Genomic DNA, 20,178 nt, shown 5'->3' with positions numbered 1-20,178 from the left:
AACCCTGAACGTTCATGAAGATGCCAGTCTGCTTCTGATTCCAAGGGTTACTAAAGGGGGAGGTCGAGCTTTTAGTTACAGGGCCCCTAAACTGTGGGCTGACCTGCCTGCTGCTATAAGTGGTCTCAGGCTGACGACTGGCGACTTCAGTCCTCCATATCCTGACAAGACTCACCGCCTCTCTGTCTGCTTATCCTTTGTTCAGAACGACAAGTCACTTAAGGTGTATAAACTGCCACTAACCCTTCTCGATGTCCACTTGGTGCCACTGTTCTCCTGCCCATGACAAGTCCTCTCAGCTACTGGGAAGCACAGGGATCATCAGATGGAAAGAAGCCACCTTCAGATTGGAGGTCCAGCAGGTCTGTCCGTCTTGGTCTTTGGCTTTCTGCTCCTCCACTGCCTGCTGTCCAGAGTTCAACACTGAAGTGATGGACTGATGTCGTTGGGCTCCATTTCTGTTCATCCGGCCCTGTGGCTTTGAACTTCTCTTTGTCTTTGTGTGTCCTCATTATGTCAAGTTTGTTTGTGTGCCCACCTGTGAACTTGTCACAGTGCCTACACTCAGTGACTGACCTGAAGGCGACACTCAACCAAACAACTAGAATACAAAAATATATCTTTATTTTATATTAAAAAAAAAAAATGATACAACGCTATCTTAGTTACAAAGTGCAGTGTCGGGTAGACAAATGTAATGTGATGACAGGCCAGCGCTGACGTCACTAAAACACAGGATGACTGGGGCTCAGTGTTAAATAATCACAGAAAAGCCAACTAAGTGACCACCTAAAACAGCCATGCCAAGTCAACAAGAAATCTGATGGGAGGAGCTCCTCTGTAGATGGCACCGGTCCTTACTGGGCACGTGCTGCAAACAGGTGACCCTCAACGAGAAAGCAGCGGTCCGTCTACCAGGCTCTCGTCGTGAAGAAAACGTTTGAGTGAGTGTGAGCAAGAAGTGGAGCGAGAAATACATGAGTGACACCTGAGGACAAGAGCACCCACCCGTCACAAGATGAGGACACTCGGCCACTGGACAACGGGTCACATCACGCTGAAACAAGAAACGGCATTAAGGGAAACAGTAGACAGAAAGCCTCAACAACACGACCACACAAGGCAGGTGGTCTACGCTTTAGAGTCCGTGTTTCTCAAACGATCACCACAAGCGGGACGACCACGACACGGGACGCCACTAATGAAAGCAGGCCAGGCTCACTCTCTGCGACGACACAAACGAAGGTGAATTCACAACGTTTCACATCGCCGGACGGCAGGCTGCAGCTTACAATTCGTGGAGCGACAGAAACAAAGGACGGGCGCAGGTGAGCAGCACAAGTGAACGCCTGCCTGCCTGCCTCCGTAGCCTTGCCGGGGCTTTAGCTCACGTTTTTCTCTTCTTATTCCACTCTTTTGCAAGTTTTGAAGCTTATTGTTGCTCTGCTCTTGTTTTTGAATACGGTCTCCTACAAAATGCGCCATTTTTCTTATGAAATCTTTTTCAAAGTAAACTTCGTTTCGTCTGCTTTTGTCCTTTTGTGCCATCGCTTTCATGGCTCTTGTGTTCCATTTTGAGATCTCAAAGATTTGGGCTTGCTTCTCGAGTTGGGCAGGCTTCCTTTGTGTTGGCTAAGGCCTACTGACGCTTGTCAGGCCTGCTTCTGAGTTTTGTGAACCCGCGGTCAGTCATCGTCCAGGTGGAGTTTGCTCATTCTACAGTGGCAGGACCTGCAGCAGATTGTTAATGTGCGTTAATGTTTGACGTGATGTGAAGTAATTCCGTGAATAATTAAATAAGGCTAAATTAATGTCAAGTCACTCTAAGTGTCCCCTTTAAAAATGCCTGAAAGAAACCAGAGGACTGTAACATCAAAATGACAACCATGAGCACATCCAGAGGTCAGGCTGTTGTCTTTGTAGGCGCTTCTGTACGCACGGCAAGTTCACGGCCATCAAGTAACACTGGCAGCATTGGTCCTCCCATTGGGCACAGTCAGTGCCGGTACATACAGCAGATGACCATCTGCACCCAACGTGCCAACGCTGTCCAACTCGACCTTTCCTATAAAGTATCGTCATGCGTCTGAGTCCAAAGACTAGCGGATGTCGTCCCTTTAAAGGCCATCATCAAGCAGGCTCATAAAGCGGTGACCTGTTTAGTAGATGAGGCTCATTAAATGTTTGCTCGAGCTTCTCATTTGAGAGCCCACTTGAAGTCCCCTCCATCGAGTAGACGCCAGAGTCGCTGCTGTTCTGTCTGAGCGTTTGGGGCAGCAACACAGGGACTGGCGGCAGTGTGCAGGGTGCATGTTCGGTCATTTCCTCAGGAACGGGACCTATGTCATCAAAATACAGGACTTGCACACTTTCTGCATGGGGCAACATGAGGACGTGCATCGATCCATTTGGAAACTGGAAAAAGAAAACACAAAAAGGATAAGCGTGGCGTGAAATCTGCAACTGTGCACACAACTCACACGCCTGACCTGGCCCTTCTCATTTAGCATCATTTCTCTCTTACACTGATATTTAGTTACTTAGCAGACACTTTTATCCCCAGCAACATTAAAGAACAATATTATGAATAACATTACGCCATTTCAGTTCAACGGTGTCGAGCATCAACTGGGCCTTGTCAAATAAACCAAACCAGTCAGACATCGGGGTTAACTGAACAGGATGGGTGGGAACGGGACGCTTCGCTTCACTTCACTTCACTTCGCTTCACTTCGCTTCGCTTCACTTCGCTTCACTTCACTTCACTTCACTTCACTTCACTAGATCTTTGGTGAGAATGCATGGGGGTGATAAACCTGATGTTTCAGTTTTGCCTAATTTTTATTCATTTATTATTTCGGCTTTGCTTTAATTGCATGTTAATGACGACGACATCATCCCACCACCCTTCTGAGTTTGTCTGGCTGTTCGTGTCACTGCCACAGTATTTACCTGTCACTAGGCCAGCTGCCTTTGTCACTTTGATGTGTAACGTCATCACCAAGTGACTATTTAAGCTGCCAACACTTGGCCCGTCCTGTTACAGTTGGCCACCAGGCCCTTCACAGCTTCCCGAACTCTAAGCGCGTGTATCGATTACTGGTGCCGATTTAACATTTAACATGTAAAGGAGCAGAACAAAAGGCAAATGTGCCATCAAAAATGAACCCAATTAGCTTTCCACTCATTTGTAATCAGGGTGTAATTAAACAAAAATGATTTTGTCATCACTTGTTTATGAAATAAAAATGTCCCAACGTGACTTAATCAAATTTGGGGTCATTTATGTGAAATTTACTGTAAAACACCTTTTTACAGGCTGTTCACCTATGACTGTGTAGTAGAGCATCATCAACAGGCACCACCACTGAGACTGGCCTCCTCAGTGACGAGGACGAGGCTGCCTACAGGAGGGACACAAAGACTTGACTGTGTGGTGCCATAGCAGCCATCTCTCGCTCAATGTACACAAAACTAAGGAGGACTTCAGAAAAGAACAAAGGCGATTACACTCCACACCATCGGCTTCAGGTTCCTGGGTGTCCAGGTCACCGAGTGCCACTTCATGGTCTCTCAGCACCACCCGTGTTGTCAGACAGGCTCAGCAAAGGCTCTCAGTTTTCCTGAGGAAGCTAAAGAGCTTTGGGGTGGGAATCAAAGTGCTAGTGAACTTCTACCACTGCAAGTATCCTGACTGGACACATCACGCTGTGGTTTGGTAACCTGACTTGACAGGACTGGAGTCTCCTCCAAAGGACTGTCCACACAGCTTCTATAATCACTGGGGTGGACCTTCCACTGCTATTTAATCCTCCAGATATCTGAGGAGAGCTGAGAATCCACCGTCACTGATGGCCGCCATTCAACTCACCCACTTCTGAGAAGCCTCACCACTTGCAGGGAGAGCTGCTTTTACCCAGCAGTACCCTGCTCTTACATGCCCTGCACCATACCCACCTGCTGGTTTATGTGTAATTGTACTGCATTGAACTTTCTTCTAATTCTGGATTTTGTCATCTTCTGCTACTCATTTATTTATATACTAGCCAACCCGCGACGTACCATATGCCGCATAATCAGGTCGGTTTTTTAATAATTTTTAAGCACAGGGAGAAAATTAACATTTGAAAAATCGGTAATGTAATAAATCAGCAAGAAAAGCAACATTGTAACAATGCAAGGTACGAACCAACACACAATCGTCCGTGCGGCGCTCAGGGTGGAACAGGAGGAGAGGAGAAGGACGTCCACTCCGCTCCCTTCGTCATGCTAGTCTGCTGATTTCTCGTTCAGTATGCACTGCCCGCTCATGTGCCCACCTCTAACTTGTCACTCGAGTCGTTGTCGTCTTTGTACAGTCCAGATGCACATGTGACTCACGTACACTTTTCATTGCTCTGTGTGGTTTTGGCTGCCTTTCTATATATAATCCACCAAGACACCCGACCACGGTGGTAGCGAGGTAGGAGGGTGGTGTGTACAAAGTGCAGGAGTATCTAAGACGACGCATGTTTGTCGCGGATGCGAATCGCTGTATGTAGCGTGTAAAACAGTTTGCTATGGTCACGCGGTTGTGCATCGTAACCGAAAACTCGTTTTTTTAAAGACTGCTCACTTCATTGTGTTTTAGCCTCAGTTGTAAAGGAATGTTTTAATGATCCCATGGGATACCCCTCGCAAACCGGTTTACACGCTGCATATGGCGATTCACCTCTGCGAGAAACACGCCTCTATGAACAGTCAACATGGGACGGAGATGCATGTGACCTCTACGACAGACGAATATAAATGACGGCGTTTTTTTGTGTCGTTGCGTCCGAGTTCGTGGCCGTGGCTCTGTGAGTTGTCGTCGTATCCAATGGTCTTGGAGTTGGTGGGTGTGGTTCCTTCCAGCGTGCGCCATAGGTGTCTCACTTGTCGGCGGCTTAGTGAATCCACGCCCCTTCCGGCGTGCTTTCCATGGTTGTCTTGCCTTAGTGAATTATATATATAGATCTTCATCTTACTGTCTTCTTGTATAACTGCCTATATATACTTCACTGTCCCCCCACTACCTGCAACTGTGGCACAAGAACTTCACTGTGCTCTCGAAGTGTATGTGACAATAAAGATCTCCAATCCAATCTAATCTTTCACTGAAAAATAATACTTGATGTAAATATTAGAGTTTGACGTTGGCAATAAAACTCATAGGGAGATCAAATAAACAAAACTGTGAAGAGAATCTGTAAAGACCCTGCTACACTGTGCCCACCTACCTCCTTGATAAAGACCGGAGTCTGCCGAGATGGAAAGAAGACGTATTTGATCACTTTGAAAAGTAAATATAAGAGTGTAGGAGGGCCACACAGGAAGAGCAGGGGCAGGATGAGGGTCAGGGTTTAGCCCACTCGGAGCGTCATCTGCAAAATGGAAAAGTTCACAACAATCATTAGTGTCAAGAATGGGCACTCACTCCCAGATAACACTTTCACATTCAATTGCATTTCATTTGTCAGAAGAAGCCTTAGCAGTAGGAACAGTTGTTATGCTGTCAGATGTAGAGGGCATTCAAATTCTTATTTATGGGCCCAACCATTTGCCCAGAGGGGACTGGGTGGTCTCGTGGTCTGAAATCCCCACAGATTTTATTTTTTTTCTCCAGCTTTTGGAGTTTTTTTTTGTTTTTTCTGTCCACCCTGGCCATTGGACCTTACTTATTCTATGTTAATTAATGTTGACTTCTGTTTATTTTTTATTGTGTCTTCTATTTCTCTATTCATTTTGTAAAGCACTTTGAGCTACATTTATTTGTATGAAAATGTGCTATATAAATAAATGTTGATAGATAGATAGATACTTGATTGATTGATTGAACCAACATGCAAAAAGTGGCCACTCTGCAGTGCCACGATAAACAAAAATGGATTACAACACAAAACTGTGCTCAATTTGGTTAAGAGTAACAAATAAATGAAAAGGGACACAGAGCGACTCCCTGGTGCACAAGGCTGCCAGTTCTCTCCACCTCGCTGTGAGGCTCTGAGTAAATGATTTTACATGCCAATGTTCACATTCTTGAGAGATGACAACTACTACTCTGTGCCCTGGCGATCTGCAAGTTGCTTTGGACACAAAATTCACATAAGAACAATCTGGGCGAGAACAGGCCATCCAATCCAACAAAGCTCACCCATCCTCTATCCAATTAACATCAAGTCGAGTTTTGAAGGTCCCTGAAGTCCTACCTTCTACCACACTACATGGTCGCTGTGGTTCTCTGTGTGAAGAAAAACTTCCTAATGTTTGTATGAAATCAACCTTTCACAAGTTTCCAGCTGTGTCCCGTGTTCTTGATGAACTTACTTTAAAGTCACCGTCTTGATCCACTGTACTGATTCAATGGATTCTCTATGATCTGCCAATCCACCAGGCTTTGTATCGTCTATAGACTTAACCAGCTTGTTCCTTATTTTGCTATCTAAATCATTTCTATATATTAAAATAGCAGCAGCCCCAGCACTGCCCCCTGCTGGTCACCACTCTCAACATTAGCTAATTCTGATGAGGTTCATCACACCATCACCCTCTGCTTCCTGTGTCTGAGCCAATTCTGCACCCATCGACACACATCACACCCTGAACTGCCACTTCTTTTAATTTGATGCCCACCCTCTCGCATGGCACCTTATCAAATGCTTTCTGAAAGTCCAGATAAACAGCATTATATGCTTCACCTTTTTTTGCTTCCTCATAGAATTCCAACATGTTAGTAAAACACAGCCTCCCTCTTCTGAACCCATGTGGTGGTCTCTTCAGTAAAACTCCTGTTCTTGGCACATGTCACTCAATGTTTCATTCCATTAATTTACCTGTGATGTGCAATAGGCCCGTGTCACATTTACCGACTGAGCACCGATCTTCCAGCTCTGCCGTGCTCTGCCCTTTTTTCTGACAGCCAATAATGTGCTGCCTGATGGAGCGGTGCTTTATGATGGGTAGACGCAGCAAGTTTAGCAACAATCTCTGCCCTTTAGTTCTTTTTACAATTCTGTCACGGTATATAAAATATGAGACATGAGACAGATGAGCTTCTCTTCTGTTTGTGATGGTCAAATCACATGTGCTCCTTGTCCCTCATCATGACATTCTATGCATTGTACTTTTGGATGAGCACTCATTGGATCATTTGGATGTCAGCCCATCCCTCAGACTAACGAGAAAGTTGAACCTGCTTGAGTTTAGCCTAGTGGGTCTTGGGTGTTAGTCACATCACATCAGATCATCTTCCTCACAGGAATGTGCTGTCGACCGGCTAACATTATGTAAATGAAGGCTATGACTGAAAATCGCTGGAAGTGTCATCTGTTGTGACATGGGCATTAACCGGGTTAGTCTCTTTATCTCGATTTTGAATTTACATGTAAATGTCCTCATTGATTTATGAAACTGGTACCCCAGGACTGAACCGAAGAACCCCTCAGTTAGAATACAGGGTTGACATTTGCCATGTGATATAAGGGGCACACATGGAGTATTGAGGAAGGATAAAAAAACCAAACAAACAAACCTGTGGAAGTTCCTTTCAAAATGGCTTTGACTAAATGTTCACGTGCAGGTCTCTGAGTAATACATTAATGTGTTTTTGAAAATGTTCAATTCGGTTCACATCACACTGCATGTAAAAGACAGAATGAGACAAACTGCTCGCTGCTAGACAGTCCATGAAAACAGAGCTCACTTTCAGCCCTCCTAAGTAAATGTGCTCTTTGTCGTTTTCTGTAATGGGAAACTAAAATGGATTCAAATTGATTAATTAAGCCTTTGTTTGCTTTATCTTGAGCCAATCAACATATAGCATTCAAGATGGCTGACTGTCTCCATTATATATATTACTAGCAAAATACCCGCGCTTCGCAGTGGAGAAGTAGTGTGTTAAAGAAGCAATGAAAAAGAAAAGGAAACATTTTAAAAATAGCGCGTGTATGTATAATATATATATATATATATATATATATTATACACACACACACACACCAATGTAATAGTTTTGTGACTGTTATGAGTGTTGCTGTCAGCAAGGATTTGATTCTCATTATTTCTTTCAATCAGGTTCGTATTTGGAGGATGTGTTGTGTTCAAGTTACATTCTGTGTTTGTCAACCGTTGTAAAGAGAACAGGTTTCATTCATCGAAGTGTTCACTACCCAAATCACTACTCGTGAATCTAAGATGTTTAACAGGCATTCCTGGTATTAAGTTGTGGATTTGCCTGCGAATATTTAGCGGCAGCGTGTCTATGAACTTAATTTAAACTTTTGCAGTCCTGCAAAGTCAGTTCACGTGAGCCGCTCGGAGTACATGCATCGAAGCTTCTCAGCTGTGCTTGTGCTATGTCGTGCGATCTCGCGATGTCCACGACTTTATTTAATGTTAGCTCAGACCTGGCATACAAGCAATTTAAACTTCGTTACAGCAATTTTAACTTCGTTACAAAGTGATCAAAAGTCTCGTTTAAACCCTGCGTTTAAACTTGTATCTCGTGAATATTGTATTCGTTGTGGGCATGACAAACGCCAGCGGCAGTGTGTCTATGACCTTAATTTTAAACTTAAGGTTTACCCCGTGCTTTGTTTCCGCAGTAGCTGCACTTATGAATATACTTGTATGCGTCACTCACTTCATATACTTTTGCTGCCTTCTCAATTGTGTAATGCGTTTTTTGAGCAGGTTTCATTCATTGAAGTGATCACTCGTACTGCGTTCATAGTCAGTTCACGTGAGCCGCTCTCTTGTGTGATGTTGCGATGTCCATGGCTTTATTTAATGTTAGCTAAGACCCGGCAGTTAAAAGTTTCTCGCTACAGCAATTTTAACTCCGTTACAAAGTGATCCAAAGTCTCGTTTATACCTCGTGTCTTCTCATTAAACTTGTATCTCATGAATATCGAAGTTGGAGAATTAGTGACGAGTGAGTGAGTGAGTGAGGGCTTTGCCTTTTATTAGTATAGATGTATGGGTATTCATTGCATTCGAAGTCCAAGTCCTGACCTGAATTGTGTGGGTGGCTACCTACCAGGTAATGCATGTGGTTGGTCTGCCATTCGGCAAACATCCACCACGGGGCCCTCTTTCAGTTGCGAGAAGCAGATCATAGAATGTTACATAGTTTACTGTCAAATAATGCAAAGAGTATGCAACACGTGTTTCGCCCTCATTTGGGCTCATCAGGCGTACACAGTCCATTGGTCCCCTTGCGGGGAGATCGGAGTATTTATATTCACTGCAATCGAAGTCTGAGTCCCGACCAACCACATGTGTTACCTGGTAGGTAGCCACCCATACAAGCAGGTCGGGACTCAGACTTGCAATGAATGTAATTACTCCGATCTGCAGGCTGTCAAATGAACGAACCACATGTCACGGCACAGCGTAAAGGGACTTTGTGTCAGACGTCCGAGGTTCGATCCCCGCGAGGGGTGCAGTGAGTGTGTATGCCTGATGAGCCCAAATGAGGGCGAAACACGTGTCGCATACTCTGCATTATTTGACAGCAAACTATGCAACATTATGTATGGGATATTCTACTTTTATGCAGAGACTGCAGAGATGATTTTGTATAAAAAAAAATAACAGCAGCATAAATAAAAACAACTGGCTAAAGAGGCTCTTAAGATATCCTGCTTTGTGGGTTAAAATGTAATGTCAGCTGTGGTAGAAGAGAGTACACTGGGACAGCGTAGCTATTAGCTGAACAAACAGGCCTCATGGAGTGGACGGGTCTCCTGTCCTTTGTCCAATGTCTTATCTTTCTTTCGTCCTAGGGTGTTGTACCGTGTTAGCCATTACAATGTAGTGAGAAGTCAGGCAAGATGACCCCTTTTATTGGCTAACTAAAGAGATTACAATATGCAAGCTTTCAAGGGAACTCAGGCAAGATGGCATCAATCCATGGCATACATACATTCCATTCCATCTCGTCTGAAAGGCCCTGAGTTGCCTTGAAAGCTTGCATACTGTAATCTCTTTAGTTAGCCAATAAAAGGGGTCATCTTGCCTGACTTGTCACTACTTACCTTTCTTAAAGCCTCCTTGGTTGCACTGAAATCCTCCTGTGAATGTGCTGCTAACACTCCTGTGACATCCGAACAAAACCACAAGCACAGACTCACAAACCAAGTGGCACTGGTCTTAAAAGAAATGCCTACCGTCACCCAATGTCTTCTCGCAAGCAACTCGACTGAAGTTACTTGTCTTGTTGAATTTGTCACTGATGAGTTGCACCTTCAGGCAGTAGGTGGTATGCGGTGCCAGGTTGGAAAGCACAACCGTGGTAAGTTTTGTAACTTTGCTTTCATTCTGCAACAACAGAAGGAGACACGTCATTAAATTCAGTGAGTAGAAAGCTCAAGACGGCGGGAAGAAAAGAATTAAAGGAGAAGCGCAGGACATGGCTGTGGAGGAACATTAAAACAGCTGTGAGGAGGACAGTTCCTCAGGATACTCCTCAGAATAACACCAAGTCAAGATATGAAGCTCCCTTGAAGTCCTCCTGCCCACCACACTACTTGGTCACTCACTCCACGTGTCTGCGGTTCTCGGTGTCAAGAAAGACATTTGAGTATTTGTGTGAAATCAGCCCTGAGCCAAGTGTCCAGCTGGGTCCCCGAGTTCTTTCTGAAGCATTCATCTTAAAGTAATAACTGGGGTCAACTGTACAAACAAATGCCTTTCATAATTTAAACGCTTCAGTCCTGCCGCCTCTTAACCTCCTCAGTCTGTCCTCACAGCCAGGTGGCTCTCCTCCGGATGCTTTCCAGAGCTGTGAAGTGTTTATTGTAACATGGAAACCAAAGCTGTGCGTAATACTTCAGGGGTGTGTGACACAGCTTCTGTACAACCTCCCTGGGCGTGTACTTCACACGTACTGTAGGGGGCGCAATGAAGCATCCTATTAGTCCGGCTTACTTGCAGCACGTTAGTAAAACTGAACATTAGGGAGTGCAAGCCACCTCTTTAGGTCTCTACTGAGGTATTTTTATAACACTTGACCATTTGGAATTTCAGAGAAATGAAGTTACAATCGAATCAAATGATTTGCAAAAAATACGACCTACTTGCTGGCGTGGTCCTTGAGAAATCTCCTACTATTGGTCAAGAGTTTAAATGTACGCAGCTGTGGCCTTCTTATCAGAAACGTTTATGCAGAATTCACAACAGAAGGCTCTGAAAGAATTTCTTCATTTTCTAACGTGAATTCTAATTTTTCAGAAATTTTTATTAAATGGGATTTTGTGTTCATAACTGATGATAACTTGCCACCTGTTGTAATCATTTTGATGTCGAGTTTCAGTAGCCTGTTGTACCTTTTTCTTGTGGCAGCTGCCTCAGGTCTGTGAACTGCTTGCTTAAACACGCTTGACACTTTAATCAAACCACTAACTTATTTGAAAACCTTTTTCCATGAATTTCAGCCAAACTGGTTTTACCGGGAAGCGAGATTCTTTTAATTGTAGCTGCTGGACAGAAGAACGTCGACCTACATAGATGGAGATTTTTTTGCCTATTTACATTGTTACAGTGTCAGTTTTTCTGTTGCCTCAGATACACAGAATTATCTACCCGCTTCTCAACAGCAGTGCTCATGTGTGTAATGCACCATTTGTTGGAATGAAAATGCTTTGTATTTAATTGCTTCATGCATTCCAAAACACATTCCAACAGATTCTTCTTCTTTGCACCCCATAGTCCAATGGGCCATCGGGTCAACATCAGGCTGGCAAAGACTTGAGAATGTACAACAACAAGGATAAATAAGAGTCTAACAAATTAAACTTTAAATTTTTAGGAATCTCAAGGCACAGTTATGGGACTAACTTGGATGGTCATGGTTAGCAATAAAGAGATCAGGAAGGTGCTGAACAGGAGAAGATCAAAGTGAGGAAACTGGCGACGTCTGGACAAGTCTGTACCAACGACACGTGGCATATTTACATACAAACACTGGAGCTCAAAGTGCTTTATGTCAAAGCTCAGTGAAGCTTAAAGTGCTTTACAGGATGTCAAAGAAAAAAAAAAGATTAGGCAAGAATATTAACAAATAAGTATAAATCTAAACGCTCTTAACCAACAGATTGGCCTTAAACACGATATCATGACGCAAGTCCAGTGATGAGGTCACATGGCTTGGCGGACAGAAGGATGACAGGCTGATAGACAGTAATGCTTGGCAGACCTGAAGGAGACGAGAAACAGAAAAAGAAAAGGCCTGGATGACATCTGGAATGCATTACAATGGATACTCAAAGAGCCGGACGTGGCTCAGCTGTTAAGGACTTCTAAAATATTGCACAACTTGAGAATTTCACGTAACATTTACACACAGGAATTTTAATTGTTCTGAGTCAAAGGGAGCAAGAGAATGTATTGAGAAAGGTCTGCTCTCACTTAAATTACTTTTGAACCCTGAAACTTGGTGAAATTCACCTTCTTTGTGTTGACTGCAAATTTGTAATAAAGGTGGGAGAAGTTCTGACAGGTTTTATCTTAGTTTCATTTTTTATTACACAAAATTTGTGATTCTGGCAGGGGTGTGTAGACTTTTTATATCCGCTGTAAGTCCAACCAAAATAAAAAGAAACCTAAAAGAGGAAGAGTGTGTGTGTGTGTGTGCTTCAAAACAGTGACGCAGACCATCAAACAAGGCCATTAGACAAAACCACGGGTAGTTGGTTAAAAGCTTTTCAGATCTGTTATGGACTGAAATATGAGAGGGGGCTCAAACACTGGCATGGATGTGTGGAGGTGTAGCGGTCACAGTGCCCCAGCCTCCAAGACCTCCTTGGCTCAAGCATGTTTAAAGGGCAGAAAGTCCGACGTGAAAGCTACTAATGGGCACTTAACAAGAAAGACCACCAAGAGGTGAGCAAATATGATGACATTAAAGGAAGGGACACACAGAGCAGCATTAAGGGAATAGTACTGAAAACAGAAAAGGAGGAAAGGGACGCCATGAAAGTGCCAGTCATAACAAAGACTAGATGCCATTTCACAGCATGGCTCTTGCACTGTAACATCACATATTGCTTCTGCCAGGGTTTATGTTGAAAGGCACTATATAGACTCTGCTTCAGCAACGTACAACTCCAGCCTACCTTCAGATCAGATGCATTCTTCCAATACACTATCACATATGAAAAGGACAAGTGCTGTCGCATCGAGGCATTATTGCAGTCCTTCGGATCCGTTATGTTCACCTTCAGCATGTAGTTTACTGGAACAACGTGAACATCAGAAGGTGGGCCCAACTCCGCTGAAAGACCAAAAAACACACAATCAGCCAAGAGGTCCGATGACCGGAGTAGACGTTACAGCAGGTCGCCCTTCATGTTGTTATGTTTCTATCCTGAACACAGCAATCCCACTCTGCATCGGTAACATTTGCTTTTCTTCATCCCATCCTTTTACTGCACCAACTTTTATTGAGATGAGCGGATGTGAGAAAAAATGGCACCAGTCCACTGCAGGGCACACTCGCTCACGTTAGGCTAGGAGGGCCAAAAATCCAGGAAACGGTCAAACGAAATGTTGTGACGGTTTTTAGTAGACAGCAGTGTAATGCATTGGTGTATACTTGTGAGACAAGTGTGTTTTGTCACAAATAAAAAAAATAAATGTACACCTGATACAGAAGTTGTGCCCACAGGAGTGCTCTGCTGCTCAAATGGATTTGACAGCAGGTACTCACTGCGTTTGAACCAATCCAAGTTACAGCTTTTCTTTCTATCTCTCTATCTCTCACCACACTGCCACAGCCTCCTGTACGTCCTTCCTGTTATTATCTACCAGGCTGAGTTGCACTGCACTCTGGGTAGCACACATAGGTTGGCTCAATTAGGACACACAATTCACATACAAGTCACTTCCTTGAAGACATGAGCACATCAACACACACTCACACTTCCTGTCCCCTTTTCTGTTCCTACTTTCACTTTATTTTTTTTTTTTTTATTATTTTGTGAATTTTCCTTGGTTCCATTGTTTGCATTTATTGTATTTCTTGCAATTCTGCCCAGGCCCTTCCTCTATAGCCACATGTGACCCGGTGTGGCCTACACACACTGTAAAGCCTGTTGCTCTCCGCTAGCTAATCTTCCTGGCTGCTGTCGTCTGCCTCACTCTTTGTGCTTCCTTCTTTTCAGATTTGGCGTTTTCTGCTTGTTCTAATTGTTTGGACTGGTTTAGTTCTAAAGATTTATTACAATAAATTGTAATAATTGAGTTCTTAGACTCTTTGGGTATGCATGTTTATAAGTTATGCACACAAAACCTCACATTTTTTTCTCTTCAAATAATTTCTAATTAAATTTCCATCTAAAAACTTCCATTTATTTTTTTTTTTAATTTACGAACAAAGCCAACTAGTTTTGATGCGGTCAACTCTAATGGTGAGGAACAGCACTGCACACTTTGTCACCATTTCTGTGCACACGCGTCACTGAATGTGACCAGCAGCACACACTATAAGCTCAGTCTTTAGTAAGCCGCTCAACTGGCAATTGAGTCCCAAGTAGGGATCTGTGCCAGACCCTCTCAGGGGGTACAGCTGCTGGGAGGAGAATGGGGACAAAGTTAGGAATCCCTCATCAAAGATGGCACCTGTCACTAAATGTAGGTGGCAGGTGTGCAATGGCACAATATGTTCTGTTACATGTAAGCAGCTAGATAGCCAGTTATGTGTTTAGCTGAGTGGTAGAAGCCACGGCTTGTAAATCCCAGCATCCTAAGGGAGTACAGCCGCTGGAATGGGAGGTGATGCTCACAGCTTGCCCCCAACAAAGACAACACATCTCTGCTGAAGGATCAATTGCCAGTTAGTGGTGGCTTTTCATGACCATCATTATGCATTTTTCAAACTCCAAGAGCTCATTATCAAAAACTGTAGGACGTTTAACCTCCTAGGCACTGACCTGAGGATCTCTCAGGCTCGGAATTCCACATAAAAACAGAAATTCCCAAGTGCCTCTCGGGTTGAGCACAGCGTTAAGCACGGATACGGTCCAGGACAGAATTCTGCTGCCATCTAGTGGACAAAAGAACATCAAGTTCAGGGCCGTTTCTGACCCATTTGGTACTCCAGGCAAGAAAATCCGTCTGACCCCCCACCTTCCACTCTTCAGAGACACACAAACACACACACACACACACACAATATGCTGCTAACACAGGCTAGTTACTTACTTATGTAAATAGAATAATAAAGTGATAATACTACAACAAAACAACTCTACTGTATGTAAACTGTGTATGTAACAACACGTACAAAACAAACAATAAATTAACAAAATAGAACCACTTAACACGTAAATAACTCTACAAAACTTCATAAAGAAAAAGGAAGGACAATAAATAATATTAGAAACCCGTCGCTGGTAAATGGAGGGACTTAACATTACAAATAAAAAGTCTTTTAAAAAGGCACGGTGCTTGTATAGTCCTAAATGTGTCCCTGCATAATGTCCCCCTGGAGTGTATGTATGGTGGTGCAGTGCCCACAGTGCCCCTGCTGCAGTGCCAGTGCCCCAGCCTCCAAGACATCACTTTCTCACCTGAAGAGCAAGACAAGCCAGCACTGACCTGAATGGACTCTGTCACTCACTGGAGTCTGGAACTGCACCCGGGTCCTCGTCACTCACCCTGCAGCACTGTGCTTGAAGAAGAGGAAGAGGAGGAGGAGGGGACTGGGACCCAGCTATGTGTGTCCACCTGGCAGGCTGTAGTGTCACGTGGAAGACCAGGAGGCGAGTCCTGAGTCCTAGTCCTGGCAGTGGCTAACAGTGCCTCACAGTCACACACGCCGCATGGCGCACAGGTAGGGAGGAGGCTGAGCGCTGCCCACACTAGTACTGTATATGCAACAGACGATGCAAGCCATGCTGAGGCACACAACTGAAACACTTCTTTGTGCTCTGGTCAGGTTCAGACAAATCTTTCTAAAGTAAAGATAGTACTAGGGTGTTGTACCGTGTTAGCCATTATGAATGCAGTGAAAAGTCACGCAAAATGACACCTTTTATTGGCTAACTAAAAAGATTACAATATGTAATCTTCTTAGTTAGCAAAAAGATTACAATATGTAATCTTTTTAGTTAGCCAATAAAAGGTGTCATTTTGCGTGACTTTTCACTAAAGTAAAGATAGGAATGGCTACTGGGAGCTGCAGTAATGTGCACTGACCACTAGATGGCACCCCTGGCCCTTGCCAGGACAGCCTCTGCCCAGAAGGGGCTTTGATCCTCCTGCTGCTGCAAAAAAAAGTCAATGCATTTGGGCACTCGGTAGTACTTAATCAATAGTCACGAGTGCGATGGACCCGTCAGCATAAACACACGACTGCAGTGCGTAAATCAGAAGCTGTAAAGCGGTCATGATTTGGAATTTGTTTTTACTTTTTAGTTATTTTTCATGCCCTTTTCCTTGGCCTCTAAAATTAATGGAGGAATTGTTTTGAGGGTTTTAGAGATCAAGGAATTTCATGTTCTGGTCAGTTTTTTGATTTAGGACTTTAATTTTGAAATACTTCCCAAGGTGCCATTTTGTCGCACCACAATTTCTTATTTGTAATGCACGTTTGACGTCTTTGCTAGACAAGACTCTGGGAGTGTGTGACGCATCATGTAATTTACACAAACGTCTTCATGGTACACTTCTTTTTAAATTCCGAGTCTGTGACTAATTCAATACTCGACACTGACTGTGTCATTGTTTTCCAGGTCTCCCTGGTTACAAATGGCTTCTGATCTTTTTTAATTTACGTCTTGCATTTTCACTGAGGCTACGTGTAACACTTTGGTATTTGGCTCTCATCTCAACGTACGATTTTGTCTCACACCCTGGCTACTGTTTATTTACATCACATCCTTGGTTCATAATTACAATCGCGTTACGTCTCCCAATTCCATCCTAGTTCAAACTGCTGCTGCCATGTGCAGTTGTAACAAAAACAGTTTTAGGACAATTGAGCCGAATCAAGCGATAGGGATGACAACGTGAATGACACGCATAACGAAAGTGATGGATAAAGCAGCCTATGGCACAACTGCTGTGATATGTGTGGTCAATTCAGTGTGGTGGACTGGGCGGTCTCATGGTCTGGAATCCCTACAGATTTTATTTTTTCTCCAGCCGTCTGGAGTTTTTTTGTTTTTTCTGTCCCCCCTGGCCATTGAACTTTACTCTTATTCGATGTTAATTAATGTTGATTTATTTTGTTTTATAATTGTGTCTTTCATTTTTCTATTCTTTAATATGTAAAGCACTTTGAGCTACGGTTTGTATGAAAATGTGCTATAGAAATAAATGTTGTTGTTGGTGCAACATGATCGTGATCAAGTGGAAGGTCCCCTAAGCACTGTCACTAAGTCACGTGTTGTGGTAGCCTCCAGTAACACAAGGGGCGCGTTGATCGTGTGGATCAGGTACTGACATTCTACCAAAAGAAAAAGAAAAAAAGCATAAGAAAAACACGCGTCTACTGCCCTGGTTGTAATGTCGGGCCGTGTGCTGGCGTCTGCTTCCAAGTGCATCACGCTAAGGACGGGCACTAAATCTGAACCAGCACAGCAGGGGACACTGGACGGGCCTTTGCTGCTGTACTTACTGTACACCAGTCACACGTTTCTCTTACACGTAATAACGTTTTCTTGTTCAAAGACATTCAGTGTTTTTGGTTCACCTTCTGGGGGTGAACTTGGCACGAAGGATGCTAGAATTGTGATGTTTCACGAATTAAAGAAGAGTATTATTGCTTTACTGTGGTTTTATGAATAAGTTTTAAATCCTTTTTTTTGTAAAATGCATAATAAGGCATTATACTTTTTTTTTTAATTTCTGTTGATGGACATTTTCAGTACAAAATCCGGTTATGAATGTTATGAACCCAAGGGCCACCTCTAAGTATTTTTTGTGAATTTTGAAACTCATATTTTGAATTCTGTGGACTTTACTTAATTTAATGAAATATGTCTTAAATAATGTTTCCCTTCAGTTTCGGTCAGTAATTGTAATGGCCTCCTTCCTGGTCTCTTGAGGGCGCAGGCCCACACCTAACTTGTACTTCAAGGCTGTCCTCAAGTTTTAAGGCCTAGTTATTGGATATTGAAACCTTCACTGGAAGATGAAAGAACTTGTCATTTGTGTTATTTTTTTTTTATCATTCTGCCCCCACACACATCTTCTATATAATCAAACTGTACAGACATGTTTGATTTATAATCTAGTTGGCCTACTAAACACAGTAAGTGAACTTTACCTTTGCCAGTTTAGCTCATCTTCATCCTCTCACTCACAGCCAATCAATTACCTTAACACGCAGGACTTTGCACTGTTTGAGGGTATCTGAGAACAAAGACACGATGGGGAGGATCACAGAGTCTCCTCACAGGCAGTGACACAGCCCTGGTCTCTGCAGCAGTGAAGCAGACATGCCAATGAACTGTGCCAGCTTTAACTGAATGCAAAACAGTTACTTGGAAAACTGGTGTTTCAGCAATGGCTGCTACAATGCAGACTTTCCTTACCGTGCTCCTCAGGTTCAAACGTTTTCTGTGACCACGATGAATGTTCATCTCCACTTTCTGCTCGCACTTGGAAGTAAAACAACCCGTTGTAGTGGAAAGGGATCTTGCAGAAATCGCAGTGAGTTTCCATAATATGCTCACACACTGAAATGAATCCACTTTTTTTTCTGATAGATTTTCTGCTAAAAAAAACCACAAATCCAATTTCTATTTGTCATCATAACAATGGAGGACAACAGACTTCAACTTGCCTCTCCTATGGTTAGAAGTTTGCTGATTTGTTGCTTTATAGAACCCCAACGAGCATATACTTTAGAAAATACAATGTTTAAATTATTTGTATAACTTCATAAAGACAGACGGTCACCTACTTGTATATTCAATTAGCCAACGGGACTCAACAATCAGACGCTTATACGCTGGACTTGCTGTGAGGTGGACGCTGGGAGTTTGAATTCACATTCACTTGTCATGGGCTCTTTGAACGAATGAAGTGCTTCTGCCTTCATAATAAGCGTCTAATTGTGGGACTTTTCTCTTCACTTGTCTTAAAAATCAACACTAAACCCATCTGGCTTTATTTTGACTTTGTCTGAATTTCTTATTTCCGCCTCACATTGTAGGGAGTCCAAAGAATCGTTTGGGAAATACAAGTTAGAGGTTTTAGAAAGCAAATCCACAATCTAATCTTAGATGTCACAAAATGATAAATTGACACCTTTGTGACATCATTTAGTGACCACACCCCCTGCAGGGTAACTGCAGCCTTAGCATATTCTTGACCAGGGTCATCGATTGTCAAGTGCAGTGAGGACACGCTGGTGCAAACAGTGTCCAAATGATAATTAAGATGCGGTGCCAGTTCATCAGTAAATAAACCATTTAATAAAACAGTCTCTTTGTGGAGGTTAAAATCCAATAAGTACGTAATCCATTAAATAGATAAAAATCAAGAATTAGAACAAAGTCAGGATCAATTATTTTAAAACTCAAGCCCCAGTGCATCCTTCCTCGAACCCATCTTCTCTGCTCACCCATGGGATCAACTCAGCTGACGCGGACGTCTCTCAATGCCATCCATCAGCATCTGTGAGGACCCCGTAAGCCCTGCTCCCTCGTACCATCAGCCTCCATCAGCTTCTGTGAAACTCACCAGAGCAATTGCCTGCTCCAAGTCCTATCCGATGCTCTGCATGGAGCTTCCTGACTGCTTTGCCTCCTTTCTTCTGCTCAATGGAATATTAGAACAATCTGGACGAGAACAGGCCCTTCAGCCCAACAAAGCTCGCCAGTCCATTCCACCCAATTCTTTTAAAAGAACATCAAGTCATGTTTTGAAAGTCCCTAACGTCTTACTGTCCACCACACTACTTGGTCGCTTATTCCAAGTGTCTATCATTCTTTGTGTAAAGAAAAACTTCCTAATGTTTGTGTGAAATTTACACTTACATTTCCAACGGTGTCCCCGTGTTTTTGATGACCTCATTTGAAAGTCACCGTCTCGATCCATTGGACTAACTCCTCTTCATCATGTTAAACACTTCAGTCAGGTCTCCTCTTCATCTCTCTAAAGGTTCAGCTCTTTTAATCTTCACTCATAACTCATCCCCTGTAGCCTCCA

The 20,178-nt window shown here is 43.3% G+C and overlaps 1 protein-coding gene across 2 annotated transcripts in view; it reads right to left on the bottom strand.

Annotated features, from left to right (window-relative positions):
• Nucleotides 1–602: 602 nt before the first annotated feature.
• Nucleotides 603–20,178, bottom strand: part of LOC120524101 (interferon alpha/beta receptor 1a-like) — a 33,601-nt gene continuing 14,025 nt past the window's right edge. Inside the window, exons 3-7 of one of the 2 annotated variants that reach the window (XM_039745968.1) lie at nt 18,558–18,739; nt 13,134–13,291; nt 10,188–10,338; nt 5,259–5,402; nt 603–2,415 (exon numbers count right to left, since the gene is read on the bottom strand). In XM_039745968.1, coding sequence (XP_039601902.1) covers nt 2,348–2,415; nt 5,259–5,402; nt 10,188–10,338; nt 13,134–13,291; nt 18,558–18,739 — 703 coding nt within the window. In that variant the 3' untranslated portion in view covers nt 603–2,347. The remainder of the gene's footprint in view (nt 2,416–5,258; nt 5,403–10,187; nt 10,339–13,133; nt 13,292–18,557; nt 18,740–20,178) is intronic. The other variant, XM_039745969.1, reaches the window with a different exon arrangement.

This window comes from Polypterus senegalus, chromosome 2 (genome assembly GCF_016835505.1).
Source record: "Polypterus senegalus isolate Bchr_013 chromosome 2, ASM1683550v1, whole genome shotgun sequence".
Lineage (NCBI taxonomy): Eukaryota > Metazoa > Chordata > Cladistia > Polypteriformes > Polypteridae > Polypterus > Polypterus senegalus.
Note: the sequence above shows the minus strand (reverse complement) of the source record. Positions and strands in the feature narration are given on the sequence as shown.